Source organism: Musca vetustissima, unplaced genomic scaffold, assembly GCF_032173495.1.
Source record: "Musca vetustissima isolate MV318-11 ecotype Yass unplaced genomic scaffold, APGP_CSIRO_Mvet_v1 utg28112, whole genome shotgun sequence".
NCBI classification, from domain to species: Eukaryota; Metazoa; Arthropoda; class Insecta; order Diptera; family Muscidae; genus Musca; species Musca vetustissima.
In genome coordinates, this window is record NW_026879323.1 from 114,065 (window position 1) to 141,524 (window position 27,460).

General features: G+C 31.9%; 3 protein-coding genes across 3 annotated transcripts in view; 1 reads left to right on the top strand and 2 right to left on the bottom strand.

Moving 5' to 3' along the window:
* The window catches only part of LOC133324136 (neurobeachin-like protein 1), a gene marked incomplete at its 5' end in the record, with an annotated part of 106,503 nt that extends 100,130 nt beyond the window's left edge, over nt 1-6,373 (top strand). The window contains 2 exons of the mRNA XM_061533023.1: nt 2,301-2,478; nt 6,199-6,373. Coding sequence (XP_061389007.1) covers nt 2,301-2,478; nt 6,199-6,364 — 344 coding nt within the window. The remainder of the gene's footprint in view (nt 1-2,300; nt 2,479-6,198) is intronic.
* A 10,876-nt stretch (nt 6,374-17,249) lies between these two features.
* LOC133324137 (neural/ectodermal development factor IMP-L2) lies at nt 17,250-24,654 on the bottom strand. Its single transcript, XM_061533024.1, has 3 exons — nt 24,551-24,654; nt 19,399-19,698; nt 17,250-17,767 (listed from the first exon to the last, which is right to left on the bottom strand). Exons 2-3 carry the CDS (start codon nt 19,693-19,695, stop codon nt 17,255-17,257), a joined length of 810 nt encoding a protein of 269 aa, XP_061389008.1. The 5' UTR covers nt 19,696-19,698; nt 24,551-24,654; the 3' UTR covers nt 17,250-17,254.
* Nucleotides 24,655-25,064: 410 nt separating this feature from the next.
* LOC133324142 (uncharacterized) lies at nt 25,065-25,287 on the bottom strand. Its single transcript, XM_061533028.1, has one exon. The coding sequence runs from the start codon at nt 25,177-25,179 to the stop codon at nt 25,078-25,080; it is 102 nt and encodes a 33-aa protein (XP_061389012.1). The 5' UTR covers nt 25,180-25,287; the 3' UTR covers nt 25,065-25,077.
* Nucleotides 25,288-27,460: the final 2,173 nt, after the last annotated feature.

Here is a 27,460-nt window from a genome sequence, read left to right on the forward strand (position 1 = left end):
AAATGGAAGTTTATGAATTTCAAATGGAATTCTATGAATTTCGAAAGGTATTCTAGGAATTACAAATGAAATTCTCGAATTACAGCTGATAAGTTGTGAATTGCAAATGGAATTCTCGAATTGCAAATTATATGTTGTGAATTACAAATGGAATTCTCGAATTACATTTGATATGTTTTGAATAAAATGTGAAAAAGGTGTAGTTTCCGGGCATGTAGGCCTGCTACCATAGCTCGTCCGCGCTCTGTTCTACACCTTTTTCAGAAGTTAATCAAAACATTTCAATTACGAGAATTTCATATGTAATTCGAAAACTCAATTTGCAATTCAAACCATTTCATTTGTAATTCGAGAATGTAATTTGTAATTCATAACATTTTATTTGTAATTTTAAACTTTTCATATGTAATTCAAAATAGTCCATTTGAAATTTAAAGAATTTCATTTGTAATTCGTATATTTCATATATATTTCAAATTCGTATAGTTGTGATTTGAAATTCAAAGAGTTTAATTTGAAATTCATAATATTTCACTTGTAATTCATAAAATTTCAGTTGTAGTTCGTAACAATTCATTTCAAGTTCCTACATATTCCTTGTGTGTTACCAATAATATTTTTTGAATTTTAAGTTAAATGTCATGAATAACAAATGATATGTTATGTATTTCAAATGCAATTCTTTAAATTTTAAATGGAAATTTATTAATTTCAAATGGATTTTTATGAATTTGAAATGCAATCCCTTGAATTTCAAATGGAAGTATATAAATTTAAAATGGAATTCTATGAATTTTGAAAATGTTTGTAATTCGAGAATTGTATTTGTAATTGATAGAATACAAATGTAATTCTCGAATTACAACTGATTTGTTATGAAATGCAAATGAAATTCTCGAATTGTAAATTATATGTTGTAAATTACAAATGGAATTCTCGAATTACATTTGATATGTTATGAATAACATGTGAAAAATGTGTAGAGGTTATATCCAACGAAACCCGTCTCACAAATTCCGTTGAACTCTTAAATGATTACTTTTTACTGCTATGACAATTTATGGATCAGTACGAACTGATGTTCTTTTGCAGTCTGCCTCCGTGCTGAACTGTCTCTACTGATATAGTGGCATAAAATCAACAAATAATTCTAGAAATTACTGATTTATTCATGGAATATTTCTTCGAAATCATATTCTGTGATTATTTTCACAATCACTGGTAATTAGCTGTTTTATCGAAGTACTATATTTGTTTCTTGCAATTTTTATTTTTTTTGACAGTAAATCAAAATTGAAAAACATACACATGCTATTGTAAAAGCCCCATTTAAAAATGATCTATCAAAGCAATTATACAACTAAGGCAACTCTACACTCCGAATAGCTCATGTATTCGGACTGTAGAGTTGCCTTAGTTTTGTCCAAGCCTTAGACACCATTTTCTTGACCATAACTTATTAATTACTACATAAAGTGATTTAAAACTGAAAAAGCCAACGATATCTTTATTTTTGAAAAAGTTAAGCGGCATTTATTACCCCTTGCAATTTTAGTTGCTTTAGTTTTGGCCACCAGTTTAGAGAGCACTGTTCGATTGACACAAATTTTTTGTGGCATTCGTTGTTTCTAACAATCGTTTAAATTTTGAAGTCATATTAGGAGGACAGTATCTTGAGCGGATTTGTTCGAATTAATTAAATAAGTAATTTATTTGAAACGAATATGATGGATTAAGAAGAAATAAAAATCAAATCAAATTAGACTTTGAAACACTAACAAATAAAAACAAAAACATACAAATTTGCCACCAACAAATATTTTGTTGATAATAAATAATCTTGAGTGGAAATTTCACAAATTACGTTAATAACTTTATATTGAGATAATAAATATTTGTTAACTAATTTTTCTGTGTGATAAAAATCCAACTCGTGCTATTGCAATAATAATTTTTATAAGACGGCAATAAATTAATATTGCAAATTTGAATTTAAACAACAATGGAGAATTTACACACACAAAACAATGTTTGAATGGACAATAATTTCCCATAGCGCCGTTCTATAAAGATAATATATATGAATTGCATTGCACATTTTATTGTTTAGGCATTCATTATTTTCATTGCACATATTTGATTTAATATAAATAATTCAAATAAAGTGATGGGTTTACGTCTTCAATAATTTCAATTTAAGTATTAAATAAATAAAACGGTATTAAACTCCACCCTGCGAATAGCTTTTTTTGGAAAATACAAATTAATTGTTTTTTATTACACTTTTTTTTTGTTTCTAGGTCATATTGCATTTAGTGCATTGGATGATGCCTCACATTCTGTTCATGTTTATAGCATTAATGGCACTAGCTTAGGTTCCAAATATGTTTCCGGTAGAGTTACAGGCTTGGCGACCGCCTCGGATTATCTCGTTGTAGCTGATGATGCTGGAGATATAACATTGAGTCGTTTGCATGGGTAAGTGCATGGATGCAATAACAACAAAAGTTTTGATTTTTTTTATTAAAAATCAGTAGGTTTATTATTTATTAAAATAATATATCTGAATTTATTATAAAATAATATTGCTTTTATAAAACAATAAACTAGGTTTACCCTTGGCTATTTTACAATAGCAAATTAGAGAAAAAAAACATGTTTAGCTTAAACGGTGATAAAGAGCGGTTGCTTTTCTCATAACCTGAAGATGACTGCCGAAGAGAGTCGAAATATTGGAAAATATAAATAAACAAAAACGGAAACCAGTAAGCCGACTATTGATACCCTTCACCACTTTGGGTATATTCAATCCTAACAGACGTAGCATTTTTGTAGGACCATCAACATGAAATTAAACATTCTGAAAGCTATACTACATTTGGCCAGATATAGAGTTTCTTCTTACATGGGACAAAATTATGTAAATAAATTTACATTCAACAGAAGAAGTCAATTGTGAAAAGTCAGCGTGCTTTTAAAACATTAAAAAATGTGAGAAGTGCGCCTTCTAAGAACACCATTAAGCGTTTATACGAAAAATTTTCGACTGGTAAGGCTCTTTCTAATCCGAAGAGGCCATATAAAAGTCGACCAAGGCGATCGGCCGACAATATCGCTGCCGTATGAGCCAGTGTTGAGAGGTCCCCAAGAACATCCCAAAAACGCCGTTCTCAGCAGTTGGGCATGGCTCGGTCCACTTTACAGCGATTATTCGAATTGCATTTGTTCCCGTACAAAATTCATTTGACGCAAAGAATGTTGCCTGCGGACAAGCCTCGTCGATTGGATTGGGCTCAAAGAGTCATCGAAATGACCGAAGATGACGAGCAATCTTGGAACAAAATTATCATGTCCGATGAAGCCCATTTCACATTGAATGGGACCGTAAATAAGCAAAATTGCCGTTTTTACGCCACTGAAAATCCTCAGGAGATTCAAGAAGTGCCTCTTCATGACGAAAAAGTCACAATTTGGTGCGGCGTTAGTGCGAAAATGGTCATTGGGCCGTTTTTCTTCCAAAATGAAAATGGCCATGCTGTTACCATCAATCAGGAGCGTTATCGCAACATGATAACCAATTTTGTGATGTCAATTATTCGTCGAAAGCGTATGAGGCAGTTCTGGTTTCAACAAGACGGCGCTCCACCGCACACAAGTCGCATAACAATCGATTTTCTGAAGAATTTGTTTCCGGGCCGTTTGATGTCGAAAAGTGGTGATTTGGACTGGCCACCGCGTTCGCCCGATTTGACGCCGCCTGACTTCTTCTTGTGGGGATATTTGAAGTCAACGGTTTACGTTAACAAGCCAAGGACCGTAGAAGAGCTCAAGGACAACATTCGTGAAGAAATATCCGCTATTCCGGCCGAAATGTTGGCAAAAACGATGGAAAATGCAGCAAAAAGGGCACAATAGGTCATCAACGCCAGAGGCGGCCATTTGAGAGATATCATATTCAAAAATTGATGTAAAAAAATCTACTTGGAACAAATTAAATGATTAACATTGCCAACCGCCAAATTTTTATTTTTTTCTTTGATAAAAAAAAACATGGGCCCGTCGAATATGGGCAACCCTGTATATGTAAATCTGAACCGATTTTCACGAAATTTAACACACATCGTTCTAGACTTAATTAAGTACGCTTTGCAAAATTTCGTGCAAATCGGAGGATATATGGGGACTTTGGTGCACTATTTAGCTAAAATCGGACGAAAATATATATGGGAGCTATATCTAAATCTGAACCGATTTTTCACAATTTCAATAGGGTTCGTCCTTGGGCCAAATAAATGAGCTATGCCAAATTTCAAAAATGCGATCTGTACTTTGTTTACAATTTAACATGGACAGAAAGACGGACGGACGGATATGCATAAATCGACTTAAAAAGTGATTCTATGCATATTCTCAAAAGGAACCATGTGTCTATCTCGTTTCCTTTTGCCTGTTACAAAAACATGCACAAAGACATAATACCCTGTACCACAGAGTGGTGAAGGATATAAAAACCATAACCATGACATAGAGCTAGAGAAACAAAAATCCACAAGAATTAACATGTCACAGGTCAACAATAACAACAACAAAAAGAAACAAATATACACAGAAAAGTCGGCGGATATTCAGTCAAGGACCACCAAAAAATCTAGTATTTATTAAAAAATATGAAGGCCAGACTTGAATTCACCAACGTTTATCTCCACTGGACTGTCCAAAAATAGGGGAATGCTCTGTATTCTGACGAATCTGAGTTCGATTTGAAGGATTAGATGGCATAAAGCGTAATCGCAGTCCAAAATGTACAACGGTTGAATCCAATTCATAAAATTAAGTGTCGTTTCATGTAGCGTGGTATATTAAAAGATCTGATTCTGCCTTAAGTTGAGGACGAGATGTCAAAACATACGCTAAAATTGTCAAAGTCAAAACATACGCTAATCTTCAACAATTCGATTGAAGTTCTGCCTTGGCCCCCATTCCTTGATTTTCATTCAATCCAGAACTTGTTGGAGATCATAAAATCAAAAATCAGTCGAGAAAATTTTTAAAACCAAAGAAGGATTATTTGAAGTTGGAACAATAGCCTGAAATAATTAATACTTTAATATCCTATATGGCTGAAGGATGTACGAGTATCCTACACAATAAGGGACTCCAATTATCGATGTCATCCAAACTTTGTAATTCGTAATATTTTGTTCAAACATTAAATCAAGTTCGAAGATGGCGTATATCGGTGCACTCCTTCTTGTACCTCCCCCACAAAATGGTCAAATATTTTCAGAAATTTAATTTTTTTAATATCATTGCGAACGGACTATCTGATTTGAACCAAATTTGGCACAATTTAATATTTTAACCATGCCTAATGCCATAATGTTGGGTCTTATATATCCATTCTTTCTAGTACCTCCCTTACAAAGAGTCAATATTTTGAAAACTTTGAAATTTCATAAAAAACGAACATAATATCCAATTTCATCAAATATTTACACAACGTAATATGATTTTCTTACATAGGCCAATTTTGAAGATGACACCCGTCGCTCCACTCCATCCTTTGCCTCCACCACAAAGTGTCCACATTTTTTAATCCAATAAAAAGTTAGTTAAATGTCTTAAAGCCTTAAAAATTAATGATGCTATCAAAAATGTACCTCTTCGAAAATGATCGGACCAAATCCGATTTAAAGAACTTGAAGAAGATTTATAAATAAAACACTTCTCTGAAATGCTTTTTACTAAGGGTCCTTCCTAATTTTTTTTATTTTTTTAATTTCTAATATTGATTCATTTCATTTGAAAAATTTGCATATGAGCGTCGACTCATCTAAGCTTTATGCGGTTGTAGCAGAATGTTCATAACATCACATTGCCATAGAAACAAATGGATTAGAACAAAGGGCACTCAACTGTAGTTTGTTGTCAACTGATTATGGCAAACATTTCACTTTTGTCTTAAACAACTTATCAAAATTATTTGAATTGTGATTTAAGTGTGTGTTTTTGTTGTCTTTAAAGTGCAACCATGATTTCTTATCAGGCATCAAAGCGTATGCCGCCCTAATTACGTTTACTTCTTATCTCTCTTTTATTCTCTAGTACAAATTATATATTTCTCGAACGATAATCAGTGCATTTTCATGTTCATTTAAATCTAATTAATTGTCTTTTTCTTTTCTTGTTTAATTTCAGACTGAAGCCGGTATTCGATATACCATTGCACGTACCCATACAAACGGTGGTGGTGACGCCAGGCAACACCCACATTTTGGCCCCCTTGCGTGATGGTCGTTTGGCCGTAGTGGCAGTCCATTTGCCATTGAACAGTGCCAAAAAACATCTGGTGCTGAATGTCTAAGTTCTCAATGAATGAATGAATGAAAGTTTGTAGAATATATGATGGATGCTGGACAATATTTGGACACATTTGTCACACACACACACACACTTCAAACCTCTCTCTATGTCTGTACATCTGACATTTGTGTACATCGATCTAATTCTGTATTTAAATAGTCTTAACTATAATTAGAATGAAAGCAATCTATCAACGTATCTGTCATAACTTAAATAACACTCTACTCTATATCCACATATAATGTTCGTTCTGTCACTACATATTAAGATTTTGTTTAGTTTTTCTTTCTTTTTTTATTTTTTTTTTATCATTAGAAATGTGAAAATTATTCACTTAAAACACTGTTATTTTCCACAAGTATTTTTAAACATGTAATTTTAGTATTTCAAGGCGTGAAAATTTTCCATTCAAGCACTGACATATTCCATATGGAATTTCAAGTCCTCGTATTTTTTCCAAGAGCGTTTATTTTTACAATCAATATTTTTATGCAAAAAAAGATTTATTAACTGACTGTTGCTCTAAAATTAGATGTTAACAAATTCGAGTGTTTTTCTAACAGATTACTTATTTTTTATTTCAAAATGCACGAACAATTTCCATCACCTTCATTACCGTATCTGCAACAATTTTCTATTTTTTGCCTTTTCGAAGTTTTTATCTTCTCCCGAATTTAAAATAAAAAGTAAAACTAAAAAAATCATAAAATGGTAACCAGAAATACTTAATTCTGATTGCACATTTCGTTGGGTTACAAACTTTATACCCTTACAAAAAAGGTGTGTAGGGTATAAAAATCCGGGTTCAAAAATACTTTTTAAAAAAAACAAAGCTTATAGATGCCCCCTAAAATATATTTCCTTAAAACATAAAATTCTTAAAAATTCCGCTCTCCTGCAAACAACAAATCTTGACAAAAAATTATTTTCTGTTCGTTTTGAAAATTTTCTTTCTCAGAGTGATTTTCAATTGTTTCTCTTTTACTATAAGTTGGAATGGATATTTATCATTCCATTTGCAACACCTAAATACATTCACCGTCGAGAGATCCAATAGCCATGTCCGATTGTCTGTCTGTTGAAATCACGGTAAAGCTCTCAATATTTTAAAATGGACGATAATGACTTCCCATTATTTTCAAAATGACTAATGACTTTAATGAGGCAAAAATGTGCATCATCAAAATATTGGTTTTAGACCCCAAGTTTCTTTGGACCAAATCCGTTTCAGACAATTTGGAGTCGAGTCGATTTGAACTGCCCACGATAACTCTCGAAGGGAGTAACCGATTTCATCCAAACTTTGTACATCGGAATATTTCTTCCAAACAAAAAAATTGTTAATAGCATGCGAACAGACTATCCGATTTAAACCAAGCATTGCACAAACTAATCATTTTACCAAGCCGTGATTAAGCCTGAAGATGGGACTCATTGGTCCACTCCCATAAAGGGTCTTCATTTTCAATATTTATAAAGCCAATATCAGGGGAATGGATTGTCCGATTTGAACCAAACTTTACACATTGTAATATTTTTACCTATTCTAGACCAAATCCGAAAATTGAACCCATCGTCCCACTCTTTTTGGTACCTCCCCCACAAAGTGTCAAAATTTTGAAAATACGATAATTCAATGTCAATCGTATTGAAGGTCCGATTTAATCCAAACTTTGCAAATCGTCATACTTTTACCAAACCTAGATCATGTCCAAATATGGGACCCAACGATCTACTCCTTCTGATATCTCCCCCACAAACATTCAAACATATGTATATTTCTATAGAGCAACCACTTGCTCTATAGTAGTAGAAATTCACTCGAAGTTGTTGGATAAAAATCTACAGAAACAGTCAGTATATAGTAATTATGGCACGGTGCTTTAAAACCACAAATTAGTATTTTTACATTTGAATGTAAAATGCAGAAAGACCCTTAGGAATTATTGAGGATATTCTTAAGTAGATTTTCTCAAGTCCGTCTGACTGGCTATGTAATTTTTGTAAGCTATGAATATTTAATATCTATTAGAGATTATATTTTATTGTACCAAAAAAACCAGTCCTTCTGCAAATAAAAATCGGTTCTGATTGAAATATGGTTTTTATACATAAAATTGTCCCATTCCACGTTAATTCCACATAAATTGCGTGTCAAGTTCGCTTTAAATCGGTTCAGAATCAAATAAACAGCCCATATTTCGATTTCACCAAAGACACACACCTGTCCGATTGAAACGAAATTATGCATAGAGTGTCAAATCGATTCTAGAATGATGATCACCATAAGAATTGTCGACCATAAAAGATAGAATCGAATAGAACGGATTTTATATTTTATGGTCGGCTTTTATTTTGTAATTTTTATGGTGGCCATCATTTTAAAATCGATTTAACACACTGCGCAAAAAAATTCCTGCCAATTCAGTTTCAAAAACTGTCTTTATTTCAGATCTTCCTTAGTGAGATTTCTGTGAACAAATTGACCTACAGGGTAGTACCCAGAAACGAGGAAAATTATCAAAACACTGTGCTAAATAATTACTTTTAAAATGTCCCTTTAAGCAACAAGAACAGCAACAACAACTATGACAGTATTTTAAATGCCTTTCTTAAACGTTCTTTCTAATCTAACTATATTTTCAAAATACAAAATATTAAAAAAGTATAACTGATATCAAATCCAACCCGTCCTTCGAATACAATAAAGTAGTTATTTATACAAATAGCAAGAAAATATATAAAGGCATGTTAGCCCCAGATGTAATTTTCAAAAAAATAAAAAAAAACAGTTCCCTTTCTCTATAAAGAAAGTTTATTCCAGTATATTTCACTTTTTGTTTGAAACTTTCCAATTTTATTAAATTAAAAAAAAAAAACATTCCTTGACGTTATTATATTCCCTATATTAAAAAAAATATTTATATTATTTTACTACACATAAAAATGCAATATTATTTTACATCCTCACAAGCATTTGTCAATTAATTTAACAACCCAATTATTTGAAACACATAATTATATAGCAATTGTACTATACTATATATATTTATTTTATTTTTACATTTTTCCAATACTTAATACATCTACACCTTGAGAGATATTTTAGAAAAACAAAATCGTAATTTGTAGAAAATATTAACAATGAAAAGTATATAAAAAATTATCCATAAACAATTTAAAAGTTTTTAAACGAATTAAAAAAATAATAATTGACGTTAATTGTGAAAAAGCCCCCCACAAAATACAATTGTATAGATTGTCTAAAGTTTATAATGAAAAAAAAAAATTAATACAAAATAATAAATAAAAACAATGTTGTTAAAATATAGATTAAAAAAAAATCATTTCATTTTATTTTTTACTGCGAGGTATCAAATAATAGTTGTTTGGTAAAGATTTGTTGCCATATTTAAAAATATATAGGGGAGAGGGGGCAACTTTGAACAGCGCTCATAAAATCTTGGTTTAATTTTTTCCGACCCGCTATCACCTTTTGTATATGGCAATCTTGTTCTTTTTCTGCGTAAACCACTTTGGCTTTACGCAGAAAAAGAACAAACATAACTAATGTAATTTCTTTCATATATATTTATTACAAAAAAAGTTATTATACATTTCCGTTAAATGCCACGGGTGGGGCACCTTTGAACATGCCCATTAAATTCGAGTCAAAAGCGGAGTTTTTAACTTTTGGCGACGATTTCTCAAAATTTCAAATGGCATAATAAGACTACGAATTTCGTATTTGTATTTTTCACCATATTAATTTTTGTTTTTATGTCATTTTATGTTTTAATAAATTTTGATCTGAATTTTTTAACTTTTGAAAATTTTTGTATATATTTTTTAATAAATAAATGCTTTTCTGATATGTTTGAATGAAATACATTTATAGTTTAACATAAGCACCGTTCAAAAATGTCAAGTCCTGTTCAAAGGTGCCCCCTGGGGGCAGTTTTGAACACTTTGATTTCCTCCCTTAAAACAGCAATAAAATATTTATATCAAGCTTTAAGTATGTCATATGTATATTCATTGTAAATGTTACATATGTACCTATTAGTTAAAATTTATAAGAAACCAAAAATTATAAAATAAAAAATTTATGAGGCTTGAAAGAAAAAAGTGTTCAAAGATACCCCCCTACATAAGGTTATTAGGTTTTTTTTCCAACTAAGTATATGAATGGTTTGTTGTGGGCTGTCCTAGGAAATGCGGCTGCCATCTATGGTTGCCTAGAAACAACGCTCTTTGAGTTTTGTGCATCGGTTGGGGACCTTGCTAATTTAGTATCACCATTTTCCTCCCGCAATTCCTATTTTTTGTTATACTCCCGTGTTGATGTCGAGATTGGTTAATAGCGGGCTTCGGACACCATTGGAACAAATTTGTCTTTGTAGGTTAAAAATATAATTACTTGATCGATAATTCAATTCCGTGCTACTTCTCTTGGGAACATAGGGCTTCAACAAAGCATCGCTATCTTAGTCTTTGTGTCAGTTTCAAATCATTGTTTTTTTTCCTGGTCTGCTGTGGGCTGTTCTAGATGATGGGGCAACCATCTGTCGTTGTCTAGAAACAACGCTTCTTTGAGTTTTGCATCGGTTGGGGTTCTTGATAATTTAGCATTGCCATTTTCCTCATGCAATTTTTATTTTTTGTTATCCTCCTGTGTTGATACCGAGGTTGTTTGTTAGAATCTCTTAGGTGATGCGTTGCCTGGAAACAATGCCACTTTGAGTTTTGCATCGGTTGGGGTCTTTGTTAATTTAGTGTTGCCATTTCCCTCCTGCAATTCCTATTTTTTATTATCCTCCTGGCTTGATGCTGAGGTTGATTATTAGAATCTCAGGGGGCTTCAGATAGGAACAATTTGGTCTTCCGAGTTATAGTAAGGTAAGAGACAAGCCCGATAGGTTTGGATGGGGCAGCAATGCTAAGCATCCGATCTTTAACCCTTTATGGTCCAATGTTGCCCATAGGCAACAAAATGTTCTAGAGCTTATATTTAATACGCGGCAAGTAAATATATATTTTTAGATTACATATGTTAAGAGCTGATTATGGACGACACATATCAAAAGAAAAAGTCTAGAAAAATAAAATTTTTGGTCAAGTTATACGCTTTTCAATACATAGATGAGTGCAAAAATATGTACAGTACCAAATTATGTTTACAGTCCAAAATATTGAAATCGCTTCGTATTCGAAATCTACGAATTGTACCCTCTAAATTGTTGTTGAGTCTTGTAAAAAAGAACCTAAAGAATAATTAAAATTATTTTTTTCGTCGATTTTGTTGATATTGGACTTTTATTTTTCGGAAAGAAGGTACTGTATCTCCCGAATGCAAGGATATAGCGATGTCAAATTTTGCTCATATCATATTTAGGATAGTTACATTAAATCTGTGCACAGAAAATAGTTCTATTGGTACGGGTAAAAATTCGGGTCACAAAGGGTTAATTAATACGTCTTCAAAATTTTGCAGACTGCAGTTGTTATTCTGCTAAAAGTTATTCTACCTCTCAACAACATCGCATAAAGAGGATGGAAATTCCCCTTGAAAAATTATAGGTATTCTGCCACTGAATTGTTCGTATCAGCAACGTACACAGGATTTCATTTCGGTGGGGTCCCGGTAGTACAAAATGAAAAAATTGGCTGTTGCAAACATAAATTTACTGTGAAAAAAAATCATTTCGCGTACGTCCCTGGTTCGTATAGTGTATCTCGCATCACGTGACTTGATAAGATTACTGTTGTTTGTTTAACTTCACGTGTGCAAAGGAATCACGCGAGATTTATTTTCATACTTCCAATCTCTAAGTAGTTTTTTATTAGAATATAAACAAACAATGAACTTGGCATATTTGAGGACAATAACAAGACGTGTTTGTTTTTTTTAGTTTTTAATAACAATGCTAAGTCACAAATATATGATGCGGTTATTATTTTGTTGTCAGTCAGCCCGTATCTTTTATAGAGAAAATATAGAACTATATATGGGCACTTCCGCAAATAGGTAAACCAAAGTCGAAGAATTTGTTTCTTTAAGTGTGCTTAAATACGTAAGTAAAGGCAAAAATACAAAGAAAGAATACAAATCCAGACATGTCGCGTGAGTGACCGAGAAAAATCCCTCGCAAATAAAGGATATGCCAAATTTTGAAAGTGCAATAATAATGTTTGGTATCTCTTATTCATGTAAAGAATAATAAAAGTTCAAAATATTCACACAATTCGCAGAGTACAAAATGAAAAAATTCGCTGTTGCAAACATAAATTTACTGTGAAAAAAATTCATTTCGGGGGGGGGGGGGGGGGGGGGGGGGGGCTTTCTCCCCCCCTGCGTACGTCCCTGGCTCCCATATATATTTTCGTCCAAAGTCCCTACATATCTTTCGATTTGCACGAAATTTGGCATAACGTACTGAATTGAGCGTAGAGTGATGTCCGCCATGTTTCGTGAAAATCGGTCCAGATTTAGATATAGCTCCCATATATATTTTCGTCCGATTTAATGTAAATGGTGCACCAAAGTCCTCATATATATTTCGATTTGAACGAAATTTGGCATAGCGTACTGAATCCAGCCTAGAGTGATGTCTGCCAAGTTTCGAGAAAATCGGTTTAGATTTAGATATAGCTCCCATATAATGTTTCGTCCGATTTCATGTAAATGGTTCACCAAAGTCCTCTTTCGATTTGCACGAAATGTGCATAACGTACTGAATTGAGCTTGATGTCTGCCAAGTTTCGTGAAAATCGGTTCATATTTGGATATAGCTTCCATATATATGTTCGCCTTATTTTAAGTATGACCTATTGATATTTGTTTGAAGTCGATTTACATACTTTTGTCCCATTGTAACAAACGAATGACATGTTTATGGATAGATCTGGGTAGATTCACATTTAGATAAATATCACATATTTTATTTCATCCAATTTCATGCTAATAGTCCTGTTTAATATACCCATAGTGGTGAAGGGTATTGGTCGGCCCCGTCCGACTTTACTACTTTCCTTACTGGTTGGTATTGGTACCTTCCTTCCTAAAAACTGTAATATATTTTTTGTTATTTCCCTACCCCTATTCTTTGAATTGCAATTTATTTTTCTATTTGAAATTCTGTAGGTTCAAAACAAATTCACGAAATATTTCAATATAATTGATCCATGTTTTGAAATAGTCTCCTATGGGAGACTATTACTCCTTCAGGTAAATCTTCCACTTTCTACAAAATTCATTAAGTGTGAAGTCGTCGGCTTTTTGAGTGTTCTATTATTTGTGTGGGGTATGGCACACAAATAATAGAACAAAAAGAATTCTCTCTAAAAAAATATTCAAATCGATTAAGTAACGATGTTCCAATATAAACTTAAACTTGAAAAGTCTAAAAGTCGAAGTCGACTTTTGATCTATGAGAAAATCGTAAAGTCGACTTTTCAAGTTCGACTTTCGATTTTCTTCATAAATACATCGTTTTTTTATCACAAAGCTCAAATTGCCCAAAAATTACACTTTCCGGAACTTTACTTTATCTTATCACAATAATTCATATAAAAAATCAAATTTTTAGTCGATTTTACAGAAGTCAGAAAAAGTTGAAAATCAATATGGTGACACATGAAAGAGTAAAAAGTCAAATTTACTGCGGCCAGCAAAAAAAAAATAACACAAATATCACTGAGGGAAATTATTACAAACTTGATATTCCAAAAACATTTCATATTCCAAAATATTTGTTATTTTACAAGAAAGTGTGAAAGTTTATCTTTTATATGACCCCAATTTTATTTAAATAACTACAGAAGGTCAAAATTTATTGGAAAATCAAATGCGATTTAAATTTTTCATAATCGATTTTTGGATCTTCCCATTCAACAGATGGCGCTGACGACAAGTGTTTGTCAGTGCTGGCTAATAATACCTCCATTGTAGAAACCCCAAAACCCTTTCAAAACCTAATTTCATATTCAATAACATTTAATTTTTTGAATTTATTTATTTCATATGACACCACTTTTGGATGAAATCCGGCCGGACAGATGCACGGACATTTGTAAATCCACTTCAAAATGGTCTGAAACAAATTTGGTCCATAGATGCACATTTTTGCGTAGGAAAGTGTATATACCCTCATTGGCCATAAGGCTGAGGGTATAAAGATCAGACCATATATATACAGACTCTGATTGACCTGACGTTTTAAAAAAATCAAATTTTCTGTGGTTTTCCATTTTCAGGTAACAGGAGCCCAGCATCGAACAGTAAGTACATTTCGGAACATGGTTGAATTCAAATGCAAATAACTCAGCGAAAACTTAACCGATTTTTATAAATTTTGCAAAAATCGTTCATGGGAATTCAAAAGAGAATTCAGAAGAGAATGGGGAACGGTTACAAATATTATAAGCCCTGAGCATCATTGTTTCACTTCTTCCGTAGAAAAGATCGCCTCGTCGTTCATAGGAATAAGAACTGTCTTACGCAAATTCCCAATTAGATCTACACAAACATCCATATAAAGTCCAGCTCACAGAAAAACTGAAATCACTGATTATTCATAACGTCATATATACGTGGAATAAATGCTGGTACAAGTTGTCTGCCGTTCGACAAGCCTCTTCCGATGAAGCCTCACTTTCGCGTTTATCAACTTGGTTTTAGAAGTCGCTGGATTTTTTTCCTTTTCCACCTGATCGTTCCAGTTAATTTTATTCCTTAAGGGGAATCGCCTATTTTTGACAACAAACTAAGTTAAAAAATAATAACCCAATCGATTCCAAATTTTTACATGTTTTTCTGTGAGTGTATAGCTATCGTATGAACTAGGATAAAGCCAATCGGTAAAGATCTTCCTTATTTCTTAACTTGGTGTTTGGTCAAAAATCGACGATTTTTCAAAAATATTTTTTCAAAGGTCCGCCATTTTGTTAATTTTAGAGCGAAGTCAATAATCCTAGTTCATTCGAGAGCCAGACATGTACTCTTTCTAACACCGTTGGAATTTTCGGATTCCGATGTTCCAGTGAGGAGTTATCATGCCCACCATCAAAAATAAGGACTTTTCTTTAATTACAAAAAACAACAACAAAACAATAACAAACATTTTTTGCAAATTATTTTTCATCTCTTTTAAATCTTCAAATATATATGTGCAAAGTTACAAACCTTAACAAGCATTGGTATTGATTTACCAGCCCATTGAAAATCTTGAAAATTTAAAATCGAGAATGGGTGGGGTTCCCTTAAATAAAAACCAAATATTTGTTTTTATTATCCAATTGAAAATGTTTATTTTTAAACTTTGATTTTATTTTCCAACATCATTTTTTTGCATATAGTTTTTTATTTTTATTTTTATTTTTTAATTATTACACATGAACGATTACAGCTAGAATTTGTTATATTGAATCTAGGCATTTGGTTTAAGAAGCCAAACAAAAAATAAAACTATAAACGCATCAGTTCATGCAAAAGAAAAAAATATAAAACATGAACCTATACCATAATACGTACGGCACACTAAAAAAAAAACAATTCAGATTAACGGATAACCTAACTATTTTCTTATGAGCAAATACAAATATTTTTTTGTTTAATACAAAAATAAATCTTAAATTACTTCAAATGTTTCTGTAGATATAAACTAAAGAAAAATAAACAAAAATCGGTATGTAAGTGGCTATGACTGACTGATCGATTTACTAACTGACTGAATATGTTTTTGTTGTTTTCCTATGACATACATAATATAATAAGACAAGTTATGTATAATTTAAATATTTAAATGTTTGTATTAGTTAGTATTATTATTATTATTTATTAATGAGGTGGTGGTGATATAAGTTCACAAATGCATCAATAAAATTAAATTAAATATATATAATTAAAATTATAATTATAAAATAACAAAATTCCTAAATGATAGTAATAATAGCGGTAGTTGTTGTTGTTTGTGTAGTAGTAGTAATGGAGAGAAAAAAAAAAATAATTAAAAAAAGTTCTCATTGATTGTTTTTAATATAAAAATAAATTAAGTACATAAATAAATAACTATTGTTGTTGTGGTTTTTGTAGAACTGTAATTTAATTCGATACGTGTATGAAAAAAGAAAATAGAGAAAAAAGGAAAATTATATTTCTTCTTAAAATACAATACACTCCAAAACTTAAACGAAGATATATTGGCCATTTAAGCTTTTCAACTGTTATCCTATAAAAAAACATTTATATTTTATAGCTTCTTAACAATGAACCCTTTGAAAAGTTTAAACATATTCTTTTTTCAATGATATTTGGTTTAACATTATTATAAATATATATTTTCTTTTTTCTTTAATTTTGTTATTTTTATTTTTTTCTGTTTGATATTCTAGAAGATTTCCTGCATCTGCCTAGAATTTGTTGGGTATATTCCATTCTTGTTCTTGTTTTACAATTAACAATTACATAATATTGTTGTTGTTTTTCTTTTTCCTAATAATAATAATAATAGTTTATAGATAAAGGATAGTGGCTTTAGTTTGGTCCATTAACATTACAAAATGTCTATAGAGGAACCTTTTATTCTTCTTCTTATTTTTATTGTTTGTCATCGTCTTCGTCTTCTTATTCATTATTCAGCATACAAATTTCTATAAGCAGCCTATATATAATAAAGAGTTCAAAGGTTTCTCCAAATCATTTCCATTAAATTTCATTTGATAGTTGGGGGGATTGATGCGATGGTCTTCGATTATGGCCGAGGTCAGGTTAATTAATTTTCCGAATCTCTCTGTAAAAAAATAAAAAAATAGTTTTAATGATTATTTGTTTAAAATGTAAATAAATATAATAAATAAAAATATAAACAAAGTAAAATTTTAAAATTTAATTTTAAAAAATATCCCTTACCTGTACTGGATAGATAAACGCATCGGCCGTATCTTTGCCCATGGCATTACGTGCTATACACTTGTAGGCACCCATATCTTCCCATTTAATGTCCGATATCAAGAGATCACCGGATGGCAATAATTTGAAACGTTGATTCTGTTCAATTAGATTACCCTCTTCATTCATCCAGAATACTTCGGCGCGAGGGCGGGCATGCACCTTACATGGCAGAACAATATTCGAACCAACCAAATCCAAATGCATTCTTTCGCTGTAGACAATTCGTGGGCGTGTTGGGCCCATAAATTGTTTTTCACGTAACTGGAGTAAGTCTTTTAATTCCGGTTGAGGATAGACAGTGGTCGAAGCGAAAATCGTTTTGGATCCGGTACGTCCAACACAGGTATAGATGCGTGGCTCGCTTAACATATGATCGACGACATGAACGGAGCGCACTTTAACAATGGCACTAGCACTGGATTCTGAGATGACATTCGATTCAATGCTATCGATCTGAAAGGAGATGGAAGAAAATCATGAAAACAAATTATTACTAGGGAATATAAAATTTAGCTTCTATAGATGTCTAAACTTTATACAATTTTTTTGAAAACTAAATTTAATTTGGTATTCATAAGTTAATTTGGTAATCATAATTCATTTTTTTTCTAACAAAAAAACTCTTCTTTGTTTGGGTATTTTCTCTCTCTCTCTCTCTCTCTCTCTCTCAAAGTAACTGAGAATTCGCCATATATTTTTTTCTTTTTATGATTTGTGTTCATAAAATTCAGAAATATCTGAGTTATGTTTAGTTTTCAAATTATTCTCCTATTATGCCCTATTTTATTAATATTTACGCTTAAAAGAGATTGCCAATATTTTACTCTCTTTCCAAATCTCAAAAACAAAACAGTAGTTATTGTTTTATGTATTATGTTCATAAAGTGCAGAAAAAACTATTATTAATATTAAAACTATTCTTTAATAATTTTTTATTTTATCACAATTTTTATTTTATTTATTTATTGTTTTATGAATTGTGTTCATAAAATACAGAAAAATATGAATAATTTTTCTTATTTATTTTCATTGCCCTATTTTATGATTATTTATGCTTATTTCACAATCTATTATACCCTCATTCCATATTCTGAATGTTTTTTTCATTATCTACAAAAACAATCCAACGATTGTTGTTTTATGTATTGTGATCATAAAATGCAGAAACTTTTATTTATTTTTAAAACTATTTTGTATTTTCTTATTTCATCACAATTTGTTCCCATTTAACGTAGTTCAAGTATTATTTTTATTCTCTCTTTAACCGGTATGTATTGTTTTCATAAAATGCCGAAATATATGAAATATTTTTAGTTTTTAAACTATTTTCCTATTCTTTTTTCTAGTTTTTCATTTACTTTCCAAAACAGTTCGTTTAATAAACCGGTTTTTTTCATTATATGTCACAAATAATCAGTTTTTTTAGTTTTATGAATATCGTTCATAAAATGCATTAATCAGTACATTACAAACAGTTTATGCACCATATTCACATAAAATATGACGTATTTCTTTTATGGGTATAAATCTGTTTTGGGCAGAAGTACACATGAAATTCGTCTATTATATTAAGACATTCTTTCGAACTACTCTAGAAAGAAGACCTTCTATAAAATTCCGATTATGAACCTTTCTTGATTTTTTTAATATTTTTTCTTGAGATAAGGCTATGCACTTTTTTTAGCTGGTAGCTCACTTCATGTGATTATTTAATTGTCAACTATTTATTTATTTTTATTCTCATTTGTTGTTTCTCTTTTGAATTCCTCACACTACCTTTGACAGGAAACCTCAACACACCGTCATAAATCTAATAAGTCATCAATAAATGTCACATAAAATACAAAAAATTCCTTTGTTATCTAGAATAATTTGTTCCGTTTAGGAACTACTACTTAGTGTTGCCGTTCAAATTCTTTCTTCCAACCCAATTGATAACAACCTCAAATGAACTATCAGGTATTTTCTAGAGATAAGTTTCTAGTTTTTTTTTTTTTGTGAATGCCTCATTGGGTTGGGGTGAAATCATAGGGGTCGACCATGACTCAGCGGCACACAGGAATTTTTATTATTATCGAACTCACCTCTGATAGGGGCACATGACCGACAACCCATTGTATGGTGGGTATTTGAGAGCCCATTACTTCGCATACAATCTCAACGGGTGTGCCAGGATTCTGCATTATCTTGACTGGTGGAGTTTTGGTGAATTTAATCCAATCCTGACCGAATCTGGTGCGTGGTGATGGCTGTTTCGATGACTTCTCAACACCCGTCTCAATGGAATTGTCCACATCGTCAATGGCACGTGCCTCTGAGCCGCATCTGCTGTTGCTCAACAGGACCACCAGGGCCAGTATCGTAAGATGTAGTAAGTTCATTTTCTGCAAAGAGATGGAAAGGAAATAAAAAAAATTATTATCTTGTCCATGACAATGTATGTATATACTGAAGGTCAATCAACCTTGTTATGGGTATGTATATATAAGAGATAAGCACTTGCTGCTACTGCATCATAATTGCCTAGGGTCTTGACATTTTCATTTTCTATCTTGTATTTTTGCAACAAAAAAATCGAAATTATTACCTTTAAATTAGCGAACATGGCTGCCTTATCAACAATACGGCGTGACGTTGCCAACTTGACTAAATGAAACACACTCACGACTTTTTTCGATTTTTTGCCTATATAAAGGCAAGTTCTGAAGTGAAATAGCATGGCGTTTCATATGTATTTAGCTTTCCTCGTTATTTGACAACCAAAAAAATAGAATAAAATAAAATAAAAAACCACAAAATTTATCAATCAGACATAGTAGTGAGATTTCGCTTTGCGATTTTCTATGTGGTATCATGTCCATCATGACAATGTTCTTGGCAACAAACACTAAATTTCTTGAAACAATTCACAGCAAGAATCCCAACAGAAACACAAAATCCCAGACGTTCAAAAAAACGAAATACAAAGAAAAAATTGGACGTAAGAATTATTCATAGCTGTCTTAGTAACACAATGATGAATGAATTATAATTTCCGGTATTGAATCGCCTCCCCTTTACTTCGTTGGAAGCGATCGAGCGACCAACAAATCTCTGTCTGATCGCCAGAGTTAAGCATTCATTGATGTAACCGCCAGCTATGGCAAACTAGTTCACCAATATCGCATCAATAATTTATCTTTAATAGCCCGGCAAAGAATAGCAAAAGCAACAAAGACACCAAGCAGCGAAAGAATTGATGATACGATCGATAATCACACACATGTTTGAATGAATGAGTTGTGTGTATCAGCCAACATACGAGTCCACAAATACGTGCATACCTCAATAGTATGACTGTCGAGCCCTCTTTCTATCTGCTAGAATCTCTAGTGTGATAGAGCAAACAAATGCGGATAGCTGTTCGCAGGGGGTAAGGGGGTTTATCTTTTATAGTAAGTCACCTTATACTAATTTCAGTGCTGACGTATTGTCCGATCCACCAATTACGCCAGGTATCTACTATCTATGATGGGAGCATGGGAACGAGGTTCATTCATGAAATTCGTTGCTATTTCTTGTGTGTGTAAGTGGTGATTCCATGCTCTCACACCGCACGATACGCCACCACTACACCGAAGAGCAAACAAACAAAAAAAAAAACTACATAATCGCAAAAAACTTTTCCCTTGATTCACCAATGACAAAGCAGCAACTATAATACAGGTCATAATCATACAGTGTAAAGCATAATTTGTCGAAATTTTCAATAAAAGAAAATTTGAAAAAAAAAATATTATTTGATATCTGATGGTAGTTAGATCTAGATGATTATGTTCGAATGAAAATGCGTTAGGTGGAGGGGAGCATACATGAACTACTACAGAAAATTGAAACTATTGAACCGAAACTATTTTACCCATTGTTCTTTTTGATGAATTGAAAATAAATTAATTGATATATGAGCAGTTAGAAAAAAAAACTCTGATAATTTATCGGAAAACCTAGATGGACGATTGGATGAAAACGGAGCAGAATCAAACGAACTGCTGGCAAAGAAAAAGGAACTAGTTGAACGAAATTACCCAAAATATTATCGATCGATATTTTTGAGGAAGCAAAAATAAAATAATTAGAATTCTTTAAATTTGGAAAAGCGCTGATCTAGATGAACGATTGTATGACAACAAATTAGGTGAACGAGGGCATAAAAAATAATTACCGAAAAAAAATGAACGAATGAACCGGAACTATTACCGGTATGATTGTAGATAGAAACACATCCCAAGTTCTAGTTTTGTACGATTGGATGAAAATAAATTAGATGACGGAGAGGTAAATGAACTAGAAGAACAAAAGAACCGGAACTATTACCGATCGATCCTTTTGAAGAAATGAAAATAATATTAATTGATATATGATAGAAGTTAGAAGAACCCAAGTAATGTATTCGAAGTTGTAGAATAACAATTGTATGAAAACGTATAAAGTGAAGAAGAGACAAATTGAACTAGTGGCAAAGAAATAGGAACTAGCTGAACAAACATAGCGGAACTATGTTGAAAATAAATTAATTGTGATACAATTGTAGTAAAAAACACCCTTATAATTTATTCGAAGATTTAGATGGACGCAGAAAATGAACCAGTTGAACAAAAAAGCGGCACTATTGCCGACCGATCGTTGTTATGAAGAAAAGAAAATAAATTAATTGATATATGACAGTAAGAAAAAACCCTGATAATGTATTCGGAGTTCTGGATAAACGATTGAATGAAAACGTATTAATCGAAGGAGAAGGAAAAATGAATTGCCGCTGAAGAAGGAACTAGATGAACAAAAGAACCGGAACTACTGTTGATAGTAGTTAGAAAAACGCTCATAATTATTCCCAAGTTCTAGATGAACGATTGGATGAAAAATAACTAGATGAACAAAAAAAAAAAACGAAACTGGCACAGATCGATCTTTTTGTTGAAATGGAAATAAACTAATTGTTATATTAAAAATTGGAAAAGCCCTGATAAGTTATGCAAAGATCTAGAAGACAAAATTGATGAAAACGAATTCAAATGGACTATGTTCTCTCTCCTTCACACAATACGAACAAGATGAACAAAAGAACTGGAACTATTACCGATCATTCAATTTGAATTGAATAGTTTTTTGAACTAGTTCGTTGCGGAACTTTAATAGGAATACACTACTGAAACCTAAATTCAATTCTCGAACAATTTTCTTAAAAACTATTGATTGATTGATTTTATACTTCAGTGTATTTAAAATATATAATATAATTATAAACCAAACTGACCAATCATTATAATAGAATAGAAATATTTAAATAAGATTGCATCAGACGACGATAGCACGAACGAGACGAGACGGAATATTTTACAACAAAGGCCAAGCGACACAAAAAGGGTTCAAATTAAATGGTGAAATTCATACATATGTACATTAATTATGTATATTTGAATGAACTTTTTAATCCATATAAACGAAATATATGTATGTATATAGCTTATTTCATTGTTCATATGTCGGAATTTCTTGGTTGAACATCATTCCGTTTTTAAATCATTATGTTAACAAATATATGTATGTATATCACGTCATGCCATATAATTTATGATTGTCTGCAAGACACCAAAGACGAAACAAAAAAAAAATCCAACTAAAAATAGCGAACCTCGTGACACGATTTTCAATCTTATTTCACAATATATAGAAAATATTAGAAACCAAAAAATAAATCGATTGAAATTTTAACCAGAAAACAGAAACCCTTACACAAATATGAACGACCACAATGGGTTCTTTTGGAAGGACATTTATGTATTCAAGGATTTGCTTTCGAGATACAATGGTGTTGAAGATATCATCGTTTATTCTAACATTATACAAACATAGAAGAAAATGTTTGCCTCAGACGCTTACACGTGCAACTTTTTCAAGCCACTCCGATGCTGATCTTTACAATTCTCTTTTGAATTTTATAAAATTTATAACTTTTCATACCCCCCTCTCTCTCTCTCTAAAGTACTCTGCAGAGTTGTTTACAAAAGTTGGCATGAATTCGCCTAAGGCATGAATTCGCCTCCCTGTTAACCTTATGAATAAACCTAAATTGATCTGAATTTTATTTGAAAAAAATTAAAGTATTTAATCGAATTATAATGGAACGCTGTAATTTTTTTTATCAAATTCTGTTACAAATTCTATAGAAAATTCTGTTACAACGTTACCTAAAATCCGAAGGGGCGTACAAAAATATTGAACTTCCCCACTATGGCAAAATGTTGTGTACGGCCGTATTACCCAAATACGTCCAATCCATATCTTCAAGCGAATAATACAAACCGCCAAACAAAATTGAAAACGTATTTAATTAATCCACGTATTTTTAGTTTCCATTCGAAATTTCAAATGTCCACAAAGTTTTATTTTTGTTTTCAACAAAAAAAAAATTAAAAATACGTTCTGTCAAAGTTGAAATTGTTCAACTTGAAATTTTGTACGTTCAACGTATTTCGGTAACATTCATTCATGGGGTGAAAAACGTCGAACGAGATGGTTGAATTTTAGGTAAGGCTGTTACAACGTTACCTATAATCCGACGGGGCGTACAGAAAAATTCAACTTCCCCACTTTTGAAAAAATGTTGTGTACGGCCGTATTACCCAAATACGTCGAATCCATATCTTCAAGCGAATAATACAAACCGCCAAACAAAATTGAAAATTTAGTAAATTAATCCAAATATTTTATGTTCTCATTCGAAATTTCATTTTTTCTGAATGTTTTGTTTTTATTTTCAACAAAAGAAAAAAAAAAAAAAATACGTTCTGTCAATGTTTAAATTGTTCAACTTGAAATTTGTACATTAAAAAAAATCTATCAAATCTTTATTTTTTTTTTTTTATTTTCTTAAAATATCAATAAACTTTTTAAAAATTGTGTATCTATACTTCAAGAATCTACTAATTTTACAAAGGCAAACCAATTATCGTATTGACATGATGGACATTCTGCAGATTCGGGAACAGACATATTATTGTATTTTATGGATATCGATTATCTTAAACCATTGCATTTTAACAAATGTATGTGTGTAATGTCGTTCTGAAAACAATATTTTAAACAATTTCGAAATTTTTTTAAGAAGTGTAAGAATACATTTTAGGATTTTTCCAAATACTTTTGTGTCTAACAACAAATTTGTTACACTATTTTCTAGTATTCCCATGTACTTACTTTAATTTTCTTTCTTCGTCGTTTTCTTCGTTGATTATGAATGATGGAAAATTTTTACAAAAACTTTTTGTAATTGAGATTTGAGTTTGGGTTTCGACACTTGAACACTCTTTTCTATTTAAATTAGTTTTCTTTAATTTTGTGGCAATCGATGGATGATACTTGTCAATTTTTTTTTCTAAATATCCAGTTAAATAATTTTTGTTGGGTAACTTTGACGTTTTCTTTCTTTCACTCTCTCTTGTAATGTGATTACAATTCACTTTTATTTACTTCAATTCAGCCTCAATATTTTGTTGTTGGTTGTACTATCTCGTCGTCTCCTCTTTCGTTTTCTTTTGGTATAGAATTTTTGACGTTGATGTGGCAGGGTGGTAGTATCTGATATTGGTGATATTTTGATAAATTGCTACTGCTGTTTGGGCAAAGGCTGGGGGTGCGTGATGGAGGCTGGCGACAACCTTGTCGCGTGTTCTTTCTTTTTTTTCGGCGATGTTGTTGTTAGTTTCCTTAGAAAACTTTCACTGTTACGTTATAAAAGAGTTCAGTAATTCTAAATTATGCGGTGACCTCGACAGAGCGTTGGCGTTCTGATTGAATATCAACAATAAATAGTTTTGCACTGACATATGTCGTCCTCTGAGGGTATCCGTTTTGGAAAAGTTTATTTTCAATGAGGGCGGAATTTTGGCGATTTTGTTCTCCTTGCGTTTAATGGCGGCTGCGGCGTGTCTCACAATGACAACGTTTTAGTAGCAATTGTAAAGCCTCGAAATTGTTGGGGAATTTTCGAAGGAATTGTAATAAAAAAGTCAATCCAAATAGGATCACACAGCTGGGTAATTATTTTGTTATATTTCACAAAAGCGTTCTATATTTTTTTGAGCAAGAAAAGTATTTTTTACACACTAGCGTTTTGTTGTAATTTTGTTGGTGTTTTTTTTTTCGATTTTACTAAATTTTCAATTTAGTAAAATGTTGTATTTGTTGTTGTCTTCTTTGAGAACAGTTTTATTTTATTTCTTTGGTGAAAATAATTCTCCACAAAGTCTCTTCAAAACATTGTAATGTTCAATTTGATAATGATTTTCAATAATTTATGTTGAACAGATGTCTGCTTCTTAGCCTCAAAATGACACAATTTAAACCAGTTAACAGACATTACAAAGACACAACGATTTACAGTTCTTTTCGTTTAATTTATGGTTTTCAATGGAGTTTTATTGGCTCGCTTGCAAAACGATCAACTGATCGATCGCCTTGTTTGTACGCACAAGAAGTTTTACACTCTTGATGTGAATTAAATGTTGTCTTCCGTAAGAATTTTTTTTTGTCAGAATCGTATGTAAGCTAACCGCACTTCGTTAAACACGACGAACAATGTTGAGGTTTAGTTGGTTGAGCGCTCTAAAAGAAGAGAAGGTGTTCTGCTAGTCGTGACTAAAACAGTACTGATCATGTTTGGAGCTAACAGTCAATATATAGACACGGTGAGCAGTGAGGCACGTAGTACACAATCGACCACTCAAACGCATACACACATGTACAAGAGTTTCCAACAACAACAACAAAATGCTGCTCTTGAAATTGTTTCTTCTAGTGAGGAGAAGGAGGAGGCCTGAGTAACAACAAAACAGAAGTGTAGCGGCCACACTTAGGTACAAAAGTGAATGAGCACAGCTCAAATGTGTGTGAACTCTCCGGCCGCTATCTTCTCTCATTTTACTCAAGTTACTCTTCGGAGGTAATTAATTTCGAGTGCATTACTTACAAAAATTACATATTTATGTACAGGTGTCGTTAATAAGTATGTGTGCATTGGGTGAGATAGAGAGAAACAGCAGTGGTAGTTATTTAACTGCTTTTCTCATTTAATAATTTAATGTTGTGTGTTGATTTAATTCGAACCTCTACACTAATTCAAGAATGTCCCTATAAATTTTCAAGTGAAAATCTCAACATTATTTGAAGATATAGCCGATTTGTTGTGTTAGCATCAAGTGACAGCAAGAGGACTTCTCAAACTTTACACGCGTTTTTCTCCAAACAGCGTTTTTGCGAATGGCGGGCACGATAACTCAAAAACCAATAAACCAATCGATATCAAATTTTGGGACGTTTCTCTGCGAGCGTATAGCTATCGTATGAACAATCGGTGAAGATCTTACTTATTTTTTAACGTCGTTTGTGGTAAAAAATAGGCAAATTTCCAAAAAAAACGGTTTTCAAATTTCATCCATTTTGTTAATTATTGTGCGAAGTCAATAATCCTAGTTTATACGAGAGCCAGACATGTACTCTTTCTAACACCGTTAGAATTTTCGGATTCCGATGTTCCAGTGAGGAGTTATCATGTCCGCCATAAAAAATAGGGACTTTTCTTTGATCACTAAAAAACAACAAAAATTTTTTGTAAAATTTTTTTCTTCATTTTTAAAACTTCAAATATATATCGACGCCTCCGAACCATAGTATGCTAAGTCTAAAAATTTCAGAGAATAAAAACGTAAAGAACTTTAAAACATGCTAAGTCGACTTACCATACTATGGTTCGGAGGCTTCGATATGTGCAAATTTACAAATCTTAACAAGCATTGGTATTCATTTACCAGCCCATTTAAAGTCTTAAAAATAAAAAATTGACAATGGGGGGTTCCCTTAAATAAAATAGAATATTTCTTTCAAACCAAGAAGAAGCTCAAATTTTTATTTTAAATAATAGCAAAATATATATAAAAACAAATTTAAAATTAAACATAACTTCTGACTTTAATGCCGACCAAAAATATGGCTACCGTATTTTTCGGCTACCGTACACCCTAGCAGTTAGAAAATTATTTTTACAAATTAATTTATGAAATAAATTTAAAAGACTTTAGGCAAACATATTTACCGCCCCTTTGTTACTCA